Source organism: Helianthus annuus, chromosome 8 (assembly GCF_002127325.2).
Source record: "Helianthus annuus cultivar XRQ/B chromosome 8, HanXRQr2.0-SUNRISE, whole genome shotgun sequence".
In the NCBI taxonomy this organism is placed as follows: Eukaryota; Viridiplantae; Streptophyta; class Magnoliopsida; order Asterales; family Asteraceae; genus Helianthus; species Helianthus annuus.
This window is the reverse complement of record NC_035440.2, coordinates 86,422,290-86,438,354: the sequence shown is the minus strand read 5'-3', so window position 1 is coordinate 86,438,354 and position 16,065 is coordinate 86,422,290. Positions and strand designations below refer to the sequence as shown.

Here is a 16,065-nt window from a genome sequence, read left to right as displayed (position 1 = left end):
ACATCAGGGCTAAAAATGGGAGCGACGTATAACACGTCGGGAAATGTAAGCACGCCGACCTGGTTTCTCGTGTTGGTTGTGTGAGTGTATCAACATGTTTTATATATGATCGTTCACTTAGCTATTTCTAATAACCCACAGTGATTGCCCTCACGTTAAAGTAGTGTGGGTTCAAATCCTTAAGTGTACAAACTGACTTAGGTGTAAAAGAAAGTTGTATGATTAAAGCCTGAAAAAGAGTTGGGATCAAGTTATTTATATCCATGAACCCAAATAAGTATTTGGATATGTGTGTGTATAAGTGTTTTAGGCGTTGGGCCCCCAAATACCTTTTTTGGGCCGCTTGTACTTTAAATATATACAACACTCGGCTCATGGGTTGCACACTGGTTTAAATTGTTTTGATAATTCAATTTATGGGAGTAGCCGAATAAGTTTTGATGTTATTACCGTTTATTATGAGTCAAAGTTAATGTAAACTAAAGATAAACTAGTATTAAGTCCCTCGCGTTGCGGCGGGGGTGTAAAACCGTGACAAATAGCATTAATGCGACACCACCATCAATGACCATCAACACTAAAGTTGCGGCGTGTTAATGCGGAGAAATTAAACCGAAACGCAAAATATAGAAAATAATAAATAAGTCGATTTAGGACCTGCACGTTGCGACAACCTTTCAAGCAGGAGAAATAGACGATGTAAAAACGTTGAACCACACATGCATCGTTCCACCATGTTAACTCGCAAAATTTAGAGCGTATTGTAAAACAAAACGTAAAAGCGTTGAACCACACACGTACGTTGCGCCGTTTTAACTCGTAAAATTTAGAATGAAACGTAAAACGGAAGTTTTGAGGAGTATATAAAGTATAGGGGACCGAAGTTAAAAGTAACAAAGTTGTGAGGTTAAATTGAAAAAAGATGAAAACTTTGGTTGAAAGTAAAAAATCAAAGAGTTATGGGTTAAAAGTGTAATGCTAATTTTTTTGAGAAGCCCCCAAAGCATGAGGTAAAACACTACTATGCTATAACTTGTTGCTAAATTATAATATGTAAATTATATTGTTCATTTAATTTTAAAAATCAGGGCTTAAAAACAGTGAAAATTATGAAAATCGGTTAGATTTCATCTATATTCATAGTTTATATCAGTGTTATTAAAAGCGATCGCTTTGGTCGCCTGGGCGACCTAGGCGAGCAAGGCGAGGGTTGGCCGCTTTTGTGTCCTAGATGAAAAAAGCAACGATTTTTTTTTAAAAAAACCTTATCTCTAATAACAAACCAGATTTTATTTACAGCTAAGTTTAATTATTTAGGAATCATATCTCAGAAAATCTTTATATATTATTAAAAGATATTTTGAATTTCAAATACTTAAGAGATATATTATTTTTTATACAATATTAAGTCTGTATATAACAGACTATACGCAGCAACAGCCACAGCATTCACCTTCACAGTTCTGTTAGTTTCTGCCGGCAAAAAAACCACAGGTATGTGTTTCTGTCAGTTAGTTATTTATTCTTTTATCATTCATGTACATGTTAATCCATCGGAACTATGCTACAGGCTATGGCTTCTCAAGATGATGGACCATCCGAGAGCAGGAAAACGGACCCTGGATGGAAGTACAATCATCTGAGGAATCCTAATGATAAAAATGCCGTTTCATGCAACTTTTGCAAGAAGATCACAAAAGGTGGAATTTTTCGTGCTAAACTACACCAAATTGGAGGAAACAGAAACGTCAAGTCATGTACAAGGTGTCCACAGGAGGTTAAAGACGAGTTGAAGGCGTATGTTGCGAGCCAAAAGGCCAAGAAAACAAATGATGGGTTGGCTGATTTGGCTGATGAACAGGAGGATGATGAAGTTATAGAGATACCTGCTCATCAAAACAAGAGGCAGAAGACGACTAATGTGAAGGGGCCATTAGATGTGATGTTTTCAAAAGGTATGATAAATTCTTTTTTATTTTCAGTTAATCACATCAGTGGCCTGTTAATGTGTGTCTCAGTTGATTAATGTTTATAAATTATGTCTTAGTTAATCAATTCAGTAGTGTTTTTATGGCTGTCTTAGTTGATTAATGTTTATAAATTCTGTGTTAGTTAATCAATTCAGTAGTGTTTTTAAGGCTGTCTTAGTTGATTAATGTTTTTAAATTCTGTGTGAGTTAATCAAATCAGTAGTGTTTTTATGGCTGTAACAGACTCTGTAATGTTTTTAAAAACAGGTAAAGGAAAATAAGTTCAAACAAGCATGAAGGATGCTTGTAATAAAGAGCTCCGAGCCCAAACAATACAGTCCATTGCAGCGTTTTTCTACCAGGCTGGGGTTGCATTTAATGTGGCTAATATGGACTGCTTTAAAGAGATGCTTGCGGCTGTTGGGAACTATGGGCCGCATTTAAAGCCTCCATCATTCCATGAGCTTCGCGTTCCGTTACTAAAAAATGAAGTACAACATGTGGAGGAGTGGGTCGAAACTCATAGAACTGAGTGGATTAAGTACGGTTGTTCGGTAATGTCGGATGGATGGACAGATAGGAAGCAAAGAACGTTGATTAACTTTCTTGTCAACGGTTCTAAAGGAACGGTGTTTATGGAGTCTTTTGATGCATCGTCGTATATGAAGACTGGTGAAAAGGTTTTTGAGCTCCTAGATGGGTTTGTGGAAAGGATTGGGGAACAAAATGTTGTTCAGATTATTACCGACAATGGGGCCAACTTTAAGCTAGCAGGTTAATTTATTTTTTGATGTTTTTCGTTTATGATTACTTATCAAATTGCACCAACCTGTTTATAACAAATTATTTTACATTCTTTTGTAGGTAAAATGAATGGAAAAGCGGAAAATCTATTTTGGACACCATGTGCAGCGCACTGCTTGGATCTAATGCTAAAAGATATCGGTAAGATTCCGGATGTGAAAAAAAATATTGAACAAGCTATCTTCGTTGTTGGTTATATTTATAACCATAGTTTTGTCTTGAACTTAATGAGGGAGTTCACTAAAAACAACGAGCTAACAAGGAGTGGAGTAACAAGGTTTGCAACCACGTTTCTTACATTACAAAGCTTGCAAAAACAAAAATGCACTTCGAAATATGTTTGCTAGCGAACAGTGGATGACAAGTAAACGGGCTGAAGAACGTAAGGGTGCAAGAGCGAATGACATTGTTTTTACCCCAACTTTCTGGAACAATGTTCTGTTCACTCTGAAAATCATGGGTCCTCTTGTTCGAGTGCTTAGAATTGTCGACAATGAGAAAAAACCCGCGATTGGTTACGTGTACGAAGGTATGGAACGAGCAAAAACTGCAATTGCAGCAGCTTTAGGATGAGAAGATAATGAAGATTACATTGTTGTGTCGGGAATTATTGACAAGAAATGGAACTGCCAACTTCACCATCCCTTGCACGCAGCGGGTTACTATCTTAACCCAGAGTTTTATTGCTACAATGTGGACATTGAAAGCGACAAAGAAGTGTCCCTTGGACTACATGAATGTATTGACAAGCTTGAGACAAACAAGGACACACAAGATAAGATTAACGTTGAGTTGATTCATTGGGTGGACCAGTCTGGATTTTTTAGTCTAGAAACAGCAAAGCGACAACATGGTAAAATAGCACCTGGTAAGTTAATTGTTAACATACTTTTTACCTAGATTATAGACTTTATTTTTATATGTATAATGTGTCAAATTTGAGTGTATGTAACAGCTGAATGGTGGAAGTTGTATGGGAAAGGCACTCCAAATTTGCAACAACTAGCTATTAGAGTGCTAAGTTTAACGTGCAGTTCATCCTGGTGTGAACGAAACTGGAGCACATTTGAGCATGTAAGTATTCCAATCTAAAATTTAATTATGAATTACGATTGAGGGTTTCTTGTATCTAATATTTATACAAATCTTAAATAGATCCACTCGAAGAAGAGGAATCGTCTAGAGCATAAAAAACTACATGATCTCGTCTATGTTAAATACAATAACATGCTAAAGAATAGACTCGATGTGGATGCGGCATATGATCCCTTTTCATTGACTGATATTGATGATAGCAATGAATGGTTAGTAGGAAAGATGGGTGAAGACAGGGTTTTTACTGATGATGGAGATTTGGTTTGGGATGTTGTAGGAGAGGCGAGTGGAGCAGGGGAGCGTATACACAATACAAGATCTTCACAGCCGGCTGCTTCACAGCCGTCAGCTTCGAGGGCATCTGTTTCAAGGCAGTCTGCTTCAAGGCGTTCAACTTCAAGGCCTTCTAGTTCAAGAAGATTGGTTGATGAAGATTCCGAAGAAGAACAAGAGGAAGAACAAGTGAATGCTGCTGCTGGAAAAGGCAAGGCAATTGCTGTGGATGACGATTCCGACTACGATGATCTTTAAAGTTGAAGAACAACTGGTTTTGAGTTTTATTTAGTTTTGGAAGTCTGAACTTTATTGTTTTCAAGTCTTAACCGTTTTGGTTTTGGGATATTTTGGTCATTCATAATAATGTTGGTTTTATTTTAAGCTTTATTATATTTGAACGATTTTGGAATTTTAAGGATTTGGGTTTTTTCGGTTCATAACTTTGTTTTTTTAATGTTTTTATTTGATTGCGCTTTTTTTTTTCTCAGGCCATCGCTTTTTTTGCGCTTCTCGCCTAGGCGAGAAGCAAGCCCTTTGCACCTAGAGTGCGTCTAATGCATTTGATAACTATGGTTTATATAATTAAAACTAGTGCTAATTCCCGTGAACTTCACAGGACAGACTAAACAATATGTTTTTAAGGTATTACAAATATCATTATACGTTTATGATGAAAACGTCGAATTTGTTTATAATAAATTTTATCCAATATAAAACTATAAATTTAAGAATATCTCTTTGTAAACAACATTGGTTGTTTTGTTTGTGATTTTTCCATCACTGTATAAGATTAAAAATTTTAAGCCGTCATGCTTTTAACTCTTGAGATGCCACGTAGAGTTGACCGTGAGTGAAAACAGGCTGCCTTAGAAACAAACCAACCAGCCTTTAATAACGATTGACCCTGTCTTTTGTTTATTGTTATTGCGAAACGAACATAAAGCGGAGACTATCTTCTTTGTAGCTTGAAAGGTATTCGTTTATTAGATAGTGAAAAACTGATTTTTGAAATAAAAGTTCTACTTCCAATGTTACTTCGTGAAATGATCTTCGCTTCAATAACACGATCACGCAACGACTTGTAATCTAGGCTATAGTGAAACGGATGTTGTATTGCTCATTTTAACAAATAACTACATGTGCGCATGTGTTCGTGTTTGTTTGTGTGTATGTGTTCATATATTCTTGTAAATATGCTTTTATTTATATAACATACTGAAAGTAAACTTTTTATTTAATGAACATATATTTAAATTCTAGAAACAACTTTTTACCACACGAAATAAATGATAATTTCGGCAAAAATGTTGTAAGCTTAAGTTTAAAGTCATAATCACCAACCTATTTCTCATCGTTTTTGTAATTTCCCGTTAAAAAACCAAATTAACCATCTTAAATGAAGTTAAAATAGGGCCTTGATTGCTAAAATAAATTTAATTGGACACTAATAAAAACCAAAAAAAAAAAAAAAAAACCTCAAAAAACTTAAAACTTACAAACTTACAATTGAATAATACCCACAACCTTAATAAATATGTCAAAACGTCCCATTTTAATTCATTTATTATTATTTATACATTAATACCCACAACCTTAATAAATATGTCAAAACGTACCATTTTAATTCATTTATTTATTATTTATACATTCAAACTGTCAACCTAGTGGCTCAAGTTAATCTGGTCCGTCAAATAAGTCCAAGTCATACAATTTATTAATCCAACGGCTCACATAATCAAGTTGAAACCCCCAACTAAAACTCCCATGACTATAAAATGGTAGCTTGTGACCATTTTCATCTCACTCCTTCACTTCTAACTTCTACATTCATATTCAATTAACTAGTACGTCAATCTTTCTCTAATCGATTGTTTAACGCGCAACAAATTGCGTATAAAATGTTATGTTAGCTTTGGTTGATTCATGAATACAGGTGACAAAACCAGAACTTGTTAGTAGACGGTTCTGTTTAATACTGGTTATAATTGAGGGGTCAAACTAATGTTTATGTTAACAAATTAAGTTTTAAAGTTAAAATGTGAAATTCTAGGGCAGTCAGCGGACTCACTTGACCCCTCTGGTTCTGCTATGATTAATCATGATTTCCTCACACTATATATTTCAATATTGCACTTAATTTCAGTTTTCACATTGTTGTTTGATTTTATGGTAAGTTTAGATCGAGACGATGGGGAAGATCTACCCGAGCTTAAGTGAGGAGCACAAGTCGGCTGTCGATCAAGCCAAGGGTGAGCTTCGAGCCTTCATCACCGAGAAGCAATGCGCTCCTCTAGTGCTTCGACTTGCGTAAGACGAATTGAATTCTCCTTTTTTGGTAATTTTTTATTCGTGTTTTAATGTTGTTATTGCTCTCCAGATTTCACTCGGCTGGGACTTTCGATGTGAATACGAAGACCGGAGGTCCGTTCGGTACCATGAAGCTTAAATCGGAGCAAAACCATGGTCCTAATGTTGGGCTTGACACTGCTGTTGAATTGTTAGAGCCTATTAAACAGAAGTTCCCACTTGTTTCCTATGGTGACTTTTATATGGTAACTATGATCATGATACAATATAATTATATAAATTTTTTTTTAAGTTATGTTGTGGATCAATATTAATCTACATTTATCTTGATATATAGATGGCTGGTATTGTCGCGGTTGAAAGTACCGGAGGACCACAAATTACTTTCAACCCCGGGAGGACGGTATGTGCTTTTCAATGTCGGTTAAACCAGAAGACTGGTTGAACCGGTATGGTTGTATTGACTGACCTGGTTTAGTGGTTGAATCAATATTCAATGACCCCTCTCACTAGTTGGACTTGTGTTGATTAGATTTTTTTTACAATACTTTTTGTCATGCATAAATATTACTATTTGAAACAATCTAAAAAAATATTGTTGTATATATAAGTAACAAAATTAGATACTTTCATTTGAAAATTCTCTTATTATTCTATACTTTTTTCACTCTAAAAAACATATTTTTTATTCATTTAAATATAACCAACGTAACAATATAGTATTCAAATTAATGTAATATATAGTTTTTTTTAAATTAGTTATGACATCATTATGTTTTGGGTCTGGTTTAACTGTTTCAACCAGTGAACCAGTATTATGGTTGGTTATATGTCTGGTTCAGTTGGTACAATGATCGGTTTGGTTTACATAATATTATCAATGCTCTTAATTTCTATATAATATATTTAAATGTTTTATTTGCCATTATATAATATATTTTATTGTAAATTATAATTGATTTTTCATTCTTCAAGGACCTGGATGCTCCCCCTCCAGAAGGTCGTCTTCCTCTTCCTAATCAAGGTTGGTGAAGAAAATTGACAATTTATGGAAATTAATTATGTTGAATTCTTTTAAAGTGGCATCATTAATACTTTATATTTATATAAAATATATGTCAGGTCCTGACCAGTTGAGGAATGTGTTTGTGAACACCATGGGTCTCACTGACCAAGATATTGTTGCTCTCTCTGGTGCACATACATTGGTTTGTTTTCATACACTTATACCACATGTCATTATATAATATATATTATTTAAAAGAATAAAATCCTAGATAAAAAAATATTTCGGGTCAAACCAATGAGCACAAAGGTTACATATTTTGATCTGTTACCCAACCTGCTTGTTGTAACATGTTTACTTGTTCTAGGGATCTACCCACAAGGAACGATCCGGACAAGATGGATCATGGACATCCAACCCGATGGTATTTGACAATAGTTACTTCAAGTAAGCTTTGTTACAAATTTTTGGTCCCTTTTTTAAAACTTTACATTCTTCATTATCATTAAGTATCATTTTGTTGAACCCGCAACAGAGAACTCTTAGCTGGTGAGAAGGCCGGGCTGATTCAGTTAACTTCCGATAAAGCACTAGTTGAAGACCCCGCTTTTCGACCTCTTGTCGAGAAATTCGCTGCAGTAAGTACATTTTCTTGTTTATTGCAATGTAATAATGTCACTTTTATAATTTTAATACCATAACCATAAGTGCTAACAATAATGGGCTTTGTTTTATTTACAATAACAGGATCAAAATGCTTTCTTTCAAGCCTTTGCTGAGTCCTACTTGAAGCTTAGCGAGTTGGGGTAAACTATAAAAAAAATATACACTATATTATTAGTTTATTACAATCTAAGTAATTAAAAATCAAATTTTCTAACTGTTTTGACTTGTTATTTTCCAGATTTGCTGATTCTGGTAATTAAGGGGATCCAGGATATGCTACATCCCGTGTGCGTTTCAGTGATCATGTTCGTCATCGCGTCTGTGTTCTCTTTTTTTTTTTTTTTTTACTGTTTTTGCTGAGTAAACAATAATGTTGAAGTACAACTTGGTTTGGGGTAGTTATAAATAATGGTCACTTCCCTTTGTGTGACACAAAGTATGATGAAATCTTTTGGTTATCTTATTATGGAATAAAACTGAATTTTATAGAGTAAGTATGGTGTTATTGAAACAATTTGAAGTTTTATGGTACAAATAAATTTTTGTATGATTATATATTAGTGTTGGTCTAGTCGAAGCTCCTTATTTTTAATAGTCTTATTTTATATGCATTAACTACCTTAAAGTTATAACTATTTGTCACACAATAATATAGTATTAACAGCTACGACTCATGAGTCAGTCTTTAAACACTTTGAGAGGGGGATGTCTTAAGTCCTACAAACGACATGAATTAAAAAGAAATTTGCCATTAAAAAAAAGGTTTTGTTTATTCACACCTAGAGCGGATTCGGTTGGCTCTTTCAAGTTAATAACCAATTAACCACCTCATATTGTGTGATCTTTGATGAAGTTAAAAAAATGTTGTCTAATCTTTATCTGAATCTTTATCTCACAAGTCATAACACTAGCTTCCGTCACCTTCCACCCTTCCTCCTACTAAAAATCGCCATTATCGTCAATCAACACCATCTTGACAACCACACACATGAGAGGATCTACCGGCTACTGAGACGGGAAAGTCCCGCACTTATTAGATCTAGCCTATGTATATAAAAAAGTCCTTAGAGGCCCGTTGGGCCTATAGGACCATAATCCAGAAATGGAAACCCATGGATCAATTACAAGTCATCGGTTTCCATTGAACCAATTGACCATACAATGATTGCTACTTTTATAATTCTAATTTCCTAATGAAAACATGCAATTTTAATTATACAGATTATATATTTTGGAATCCTCTTTGTTAGGTATCAAGAAATTGTTTGAGCATTTTTTATTTGTTTATTAATTTGTCCGTTTATAAGAAATGATCTAATTCTACATCTAATAGGAATATGAAAAGGGTGGTAATGCATCGCTACATTATACTCATTTTGAAATATCTTCTTTTGTTACAAACACATGTTTCATTGTTTATTAGTTAAAAAATGAGGTTTTAATGCATAGTTTCATGAATCTACTACATACTAAGAACCCAAACTCGGAAACATATAAACCGACTGAACTCCATCGCACGAATGCAGCTACACAATATACTCAAAACCTTACCCCCCCCCCCCCCTCCAAAAGTTAACACGACCTATCTTAGATGATTAGTCAACTAATGAGTTACTAGCAGGTTGCTCGCGCGATGCGACGGGAGAGACACGACACACAACACATTGCATTGCATTGCGATACCCGTTTTTGGTAGTGTTCTTATTCATATAATATATTTATTGTAGAATTATTGTGATAGATATACATCAAAACCGAAGTAATCGGGTAATCCATTTCATTGTGATGTGGATGGTTCGGTCGGTTCGATTATTATTCTCAACCGAAGCCGAAATCAAAGTCATCGGTTAGTCTATTTTTTTAACCAATTGGTTTCGGTTAATCACTTCGGTTTATTAGGTTAGATGGATGGTTTTTGGTTTGGTTCATTTAATTTCAGCTAATAGCAAAAACCAAACATGAGCTAAAACTTTTGCTTAGAAATATATGAAATTGAAATATAAACACATGAAATGAAAGTATAAATATATGAAATTGAGATATAAAATATGAAATATATGAACCGGGTGTATAAAAGCTATAAATATATGAAAATATGAATGATTTGGTTAAGCTATTTTGGTTAAATGAGAGTACAAGAAAATTGATAACCGGTTTTTACTTAATTCAGTTTTCAGGTAATTCAGTTTTTGGTTGATTTTTCTTCGGTTTCGTCTGTTTTCGGTTTGGTTTAGGTTAATGATTCAGTTATTGCTCACCAATAACCAGGTTTTGGTTAATAACCGGTAGGTGCGCGCGCGATGCTGCGGGAAACACAGACATTGCCACGATGTGCATTGTTCGGTTGGTTAGATTATTATCCTCAACCGAAATTGAGGTCATTGATTTGTCTATTTTATTAACCAATCTGTTTTCAATTAATCGGTTTGGTTTATTCAGTTAGAACGGTTTTTGGTTTGATTCATTTAATTTTGGTTAGTAGCCAAAACCAAACTTGGGGCTAAAACTTTTGATTAGAAATACATGAAATGGATGTATAGGCGCTTGGAATGGAGGTATAAATATGAAATACATGAACTTAAGTTATAAAAGCTATAAATATATGAAAATATGAACGGTTCGTTTAAGTTAATTTTGGTTAAATAAATGTATAAAAAAATCGATAACCGTTTTTGGTTAATTCGGGTTTCAGTTAACCAGTTTTCAGTTAATTCAGTTTTGGTTGATTTCGGTTTCGGTTAATAATTCAGTTATTACTCACCCTTAGACACTGCTAATTACGTAATATATCAATCTTTTTAATTAAAAAAACTATAGTAATATTATATTCAAATAAGGAGATTAACTTACACGTTTATATGGTGTAATTAAAAAAATATATTAGCGTATCACAAAGTTATGGCCGTTTAAAAATCGTGTAGGGGTAGTTTTTTATAAGGGGATAAAGTGTGACTATTAACTAATTATCTTTGATTTTGTTAAAGATGAGGGATTAAAGTGTAAACTAGATGAGAGGATTAAATTGACGATATTTAATCACTTGACATTTTGTAGCTATTAAACATTCTGAAATAACGACTAAGTACGTTGAGCTTTAATTAATTGTATAATAAAGTATCATCTACTTGTACCTTTTAATCCACACGTCAATACTGACTAAGACAGCTGTCGAAATGTCGACAAAAATGAATAGGTCGTCACGATACTTTTTTTTAAACATTATAGTTTATAAGATACGACAATAATACGTTAAAAATTATAAGTTTGTTGTGGAGGGGGAAAAATGTAACTAATTACTCATAATTATGTTAAAACTAATGGATTTAAGTGTATTAAGATGAGGGACTAAAATATAATTATTGTTTAAAAGACCAATTCACCCTCATTTTAGGGGTGTATTTATAAATTAAGAGGGAAAAAGTTCTTATTTTTTTGGTATCTTAAAATACCTCTCCCTCGTGCATTATAATATAGTATAGATTTCATGTAACACATACTCGCATTCGGTTATAACAAATCCCTTTAGGTGTTATGATCTGTGTATAATGATAAGTCCACTAATGAGGCGCGTCATGTGTTCATGATCGTTTTAGGTTACACCTAGTTACATTATGTCATAACAAGTCGTTAAGGTGGAAATAAGTTGAAAATTTGTTTGAGCACATTTGGTCACGTATGGAGGAGGAGTAAAATTTTCATTTTAACTGTGTTTTTTATTTAATTTTAATGCCTGTATTTTTATAAAATGTTGCAAGTTTTTTTTTAATGTGTGTTTTCTCTTTTAATTTTGTGTTTTTTTAATATTCAATTTTAATTTATATTATTTAGAATATTTTTCTGTTTTGTTTATTATCCAATTTTTAATTTAATTTATTTAATATAATTTATTAGAAACGAAGCATAAAATAATTCATTATAATAGAAATAAATTAGATATAGATTATCAAAAAGTAGGTGACGAGGTGGATGCTGATTTAAAGGTCTGAATTGGTTTGACATTGTAGTAAAAACGTATTTTTTAGGATTGAGATCTGAATTAACGTCACATATAAGATTTAGGTCTAAACTATTCACGTTGGAGGCACTCTAATATCTCTTTAAGACCCACTTTGCAACTATTCCATGCTTACATGAAAATATAATGGTCAAATTACACATGCATATGTATGATGTGTCATGATTGTCGTCTCTTGTAAAAGGATTCACTTGACCATCACCGGCTTTGGACAACTATGCCGGTAAAATCAGGTTGAAATTTATATTGTGACCAAAATATATTTTCTAGAATAGTAATAGTAATATAATTCAACATGACCAATGTATAGTATGTGTTTGACCTATGTTTTTTTAGACTTTTGTCCGCCCGTTTGTAGGTAGTTTATGATTATGAATTGTGTCTCTCCTTACAAATATGAGATTGTGGGTTCAAATCTTTAATGCAAGATAAAGATGAAATTAAGGTCTTTAGTAATTTGCGGTTAAAAAGGGTAGTTTATGAATACTTTTCCAACATACAATGTTTCTACAAATACTTAAAGGGAACATACTAATGAATAAATCATTTTTTTTTTTTTTTGTAGAAAATCATAATAATTGTAACAACTTAACGAAGGTTCATCCTAACACGCCATAGTGTGGATTTTGGTAGCAATCTAAAAGTAAATATGAACCAAGATAAGTTGGAGATAAAACATGGGATTGAGATGGAAAGAATAATGGTTTTATGTAGGAAAGTTGAGTGGATACTGGATAGTTAAAGACATGTGGGAATCTCATAAAGCGATATTGAGAAAGTTCATTGAACCTTTAGATTTTGTCCGAATTTGCCTAATTCTTTGTTGTTTCCTTTAAACACCTACACAACTTTTCCAAATAAACACAAATCTATGGTTTCCCACACGATGGTTTCGTCGGTTTTATCAGTTTCACAAAAAAACCGACGTTTTCATTTGTGCGGTCCATTAGGGCTGCAAACGAGCCAAACGTTCGGCGAGAAGTTCGTTTGTGTTCGTTCGTTCGTTTATTAAACAAACGGACACAAATAAGAAATTTCGTTCGTTTAGTTAAATGAATGAACATGAATAGAGGCGGCGCTCGTTCATTTATGTTCGTGAACGTGTTCGATGTTGGTCAGTTCTGTTTTAGGCATAATGGAAAACATGAAAACATACCTGATTGCAGCAGTACAGGCCAGCAGAGAATCCAGATGGAGACGCAGCAATAAGGTTTGACATGATTGTCATCTTGGTCTGGTTCCTCCTTAGGGTGCAATCTAATGATGGTGATGATGAGAAACCGACAAGGGAATCGGTTATGGAGAGGAGGTCGATTGTGATGTTATGTGTTATTAGGGTTTGTGTAATTGTGTAACCCTTTAACCTCCACATTATTCTCCTTATATATGCACCCAGGAGGAAACCCTAATTAGTTAATAAGGGTAATTAGGCCCATCAACAATTACCAACTAATTATTTAATAGGATTGTTATATATTTTGATCCATATAATGTAAATGATTATAATGGCTACTAGATTAAATATAAAATAAATATATTTAATCTTACATTCTCCCACTTAGCCGAGTAATCATTTACTATGAGTGTTAGATAAGCCTGATCAGGAGTTAACACTCATTTTAGCCTTAAACAAGTACTATAGCAGAGAAATACAGCCATTGAATCATTATGGGACTCAGGACCCCCATTAGTCATACTATAGCCTTAATTTAAAACCTAATCGTTATGATCAAAATACGCATAAGCCCTTTGTTTGATTTGTAACTTTATTTGTCTATATGCCATTATGTCGACTTGACATATTCTTAGAGACATAGAAAATCAAACTGATGAGGAAAATTAACTAATACTTAGTCATTCATAGTACGATATGCAATTGCGCACAACCATCAATTAATACCCGTCTATGAGCTCTCTTAATAAGACTTATGGGTAATAGCCCTTTAGTTATAGGATCCTTAAGCACATCATGAATGTATTCGATACAAAACTTAGTTTCCTCAATTCGTTCATAAACGAATAATTAATTGCGTATCGAAATTTAATGCAGCACCTCTTGAACTGTTACTGTTCAAGGAGTCATGGTAGCTGACTTTATCACACTAAGTCTTCAAAACATTAATTATATGGAGTTAATAAACTTATGAGTCCACTGATAAATTTCCAACAACATTTACTGACTATATTATGTCGATATAACATAGGTTGTTGATATCAGTGCATTATGACTCCTCCATGAGATAGGTTTTGTCTGCTGACATAAAGATATACCGGAATTACATTTTTATCATCTTTGAATATTTCAAAGTTAGAGTAATAAACCGATTTTAATTCTCACTTCTTCTTTAAATTGTAGTCTCCGTTTCTTTTAAAGATATTGTAATACTCCATTAGATGCTTCACATTAATCTAGACATATCTAATGTGTTGCAATGTGAGTAATATCTAAACGAGTATAGACTTAAACTTACATAAGGCTTCCAATTAATGAAGCGTAAATAAATAATCTTATTTATCCTATTATCCTCTAAAGGAAAAGCAATATTGTTTGTTACATATGTAAGGACCCATTAAATGTTAAACTTATGGAACGGAACTAATGTCCCATTGGGTCTATCTCGGCTTGTTATGATATCAATCACATAAGAGATATCTCTGAGATCTATTATATCAAAGTTTGTGTTAACAATGCTTTGATTTATGCAACATATACTTGTCAAAAGAATATCATCTATATAGACAAGTTTATCTTAGTTGCTCCCACTCATTTTGAGGTAGGTACATTAATCCACTTGGTTGTTGATGAAAATAATTACGTTAAGATTTCATCACATGATGATGTTTGCATTAACCCATACATGGATTTTATTGGCTTATAGACAAACTGTTCTTTAACCTTCAGTTTGGAACTTTCAGGTTGTTTTATGAACATGTAAATGTGTCATCCAATTTGTTAGGGAAAATTCTTTTAATGTTCATCTAATGTAGCTTTAAACTATTATAAGCTACTAGAACAGTGATGATCCTCAAAGAAATCATTGATGATTTGTCTCTTCCTAAGTATAACCTTTGACAATCAATCATGCCTCTTCGTGTCTTAACTCTTATTTCAGGATTTGGTTTAGTTATGAACACTCTTAGGTAATTCAATCAAATCCCATACGAACACATAAAATTAGTTTTACTAGAAAACTGTTTTATTCCATTTAGAAGATTGATTGACACTAATGGCTTAATTAGAAGAGATTGGATCAGTAAACTTTTCCAAAATCCATTTCAACTTCATTAGGGAGGTTATGTAATCATCAAAGTTAGTAGGCTTTTAAACCTAGATGACCTCCTGAGTTGATTAGTGGGTTTTAAAAGTTTCAGCTTTATGGATTAGCTCTTGGTTAGGTTGCTATCATTTTCAGGATTCTAAGTTTGTAAGACTTGGTGCAGTATGGTGTACAAGAGGTGTAATTGGAGTTAAATTCGGAGTGAAATTTAATGACACTCTTCCCCCCGCCTCTTGTATTCCTTACAAGTCATGATAAGGACTTTGATTGCTCCCACTAACCTTAGCAATATTTGGGAACTCAGCATGCTTAGTGTCAATATGTAACGACCAACAAATTCTAATAGAGAAACACAAATTAATGACGTTAGTCGTTATAGTTTCTCTTGTTGAGGATTATGTTAGTTTAGGTAAGAAATCTAAGTGTGCCCACAATTAAGCAACTATGAAACTTTTGTAAGAGTAGCATTAGATTTTAAGGAGACAAGTTATGATAGAACAGTGTCAAGATGGAGCAGTGTCTTGTACAAGAGGTGTGAAGTTAGGTAATGTAAAATTTCCACTCCCCCACCTCTTGCAACTATTGCAAGTTATTATTAAGACACTTAATGCTCCCACTAATCTGTGATATCTCTAAAATGCTACAAGA

The 16,065-nt window shown here is 33.5% G+C and overlaps 3 protein-coding genes across 3 annotated transcripts; all 3 read left to right on the top strand.

Moving 5' to 3' along the window:
- The first annotated feature begins 1,485 nt into the window (after window positions 1–1,485).
- On the top strand, window positions 1,486–2,258 carry LOC110870299. Its single transcript, XM_035976715.1, has 3 exons — window positions 1,486–1,494; window positions 1,571–1,955; window positions 2,238–2,258. The coding sequence occupies exons 2-3, from the start codon at window positions 1,574–1,576 to the stop codon at window positions 2,249–2,251; spliced, it is 396 nt and encodes a 131-aa protein (XP_035832608.1). The 5' UTR covers window positions 1,486–1,494; window positions 1,571–1,573; the 3' UTR covers window positions 2,252–2,258.
- A 5-nt stretch (window positions 2,259–2,263) lies between these two features.
- Window positions 2,264–3,121, top strand: LOC110870298. The gene is made up of 2 exons (XM_022119485.2): window positions 2,264–2,744; window positions 2,835–3,121. The coding sequence occupies exons 1-2, from the start codon at window positions 2,264–2,266 to the stop codon at window positions 3,119–3,121; spliced, it is 768 nt and encodes a 255-aa protein (XP_021975177.2).
- A 2,826-nt stretch (window positions 3,122–5,947) lies between these two features.
- On the top strand, window positions 5,948–8,528 carry LOC110871293 (L-ascorbate peroxidase, cytosolic). The gene is made up of 10 exons (XM_022120130.2): window positions 5,948–5,989; window positions 6,325–6,452; window positions 6,523–6,697; window positions 6,790–6,855; window positions 7,428–7,476; window positions 7,575–7,660; window positions 7,826–7,905; window positions 7,994–8,096; window positions 8,206–8,264; window positions 8,363–8,528. Exons 2-10 carry the CDS (start codon window positions 6,334–6,336, stop codon window positions 8,382–8,384), a joined length of 759 nt encoding a protein of 252 aa, XP_021975822.1. The 5' UTR covers window positions 5,948–5,989; window positions 6,325–6,333; the 3' UTR covers window positions 8,385–8,528.
- Window positions 8,529–16,065: the final 7,537 nt, after the last annotated feature.

Coding starts and splice junctions, on each gene's coding strand:
- LOC110870299 (XM_035976715.1), top strand. CDS start 1,574: ATGGCTTCTCAAGATGATGGACCATCCGAGAGCAGGAAAACGGACCCT.
- LOC110871293 (XM_022120130.2), top strand. CDS start 6,334: ATGGGGAAGATCTACCCGAGCTTAAGTGAGGAGCACAAGTCGGCTGTC. Junction 6,453..6,522: donor CCTCTAGTGCTTCGACTTGC/GTAAGACGAATT, acceptor ATTGCTCTCCAG/ATTTCACTCGGCTGGGACTT. Junction 6,698..6,789: donor CCTATGGTGACTTTTATATG/GTAACTATGATC, acceptor CTTGATATATAG/ATGGCTGGTATTGTCGCGGT.
- LOC110870298 (XM_022119485.2), top strand. CDS start 2,264: ATGAAGGATGCTTGTAATAAAGAGCTCCGAGCCCAAACAATACAGTCC. Junction 2,745..2,834: donor GGCCAACTTTAAGCTAGCAG/GTTAATTTATTT, acceptor ATTCTTTTGTAG/GTAAAATGAATGGAAAAGCG.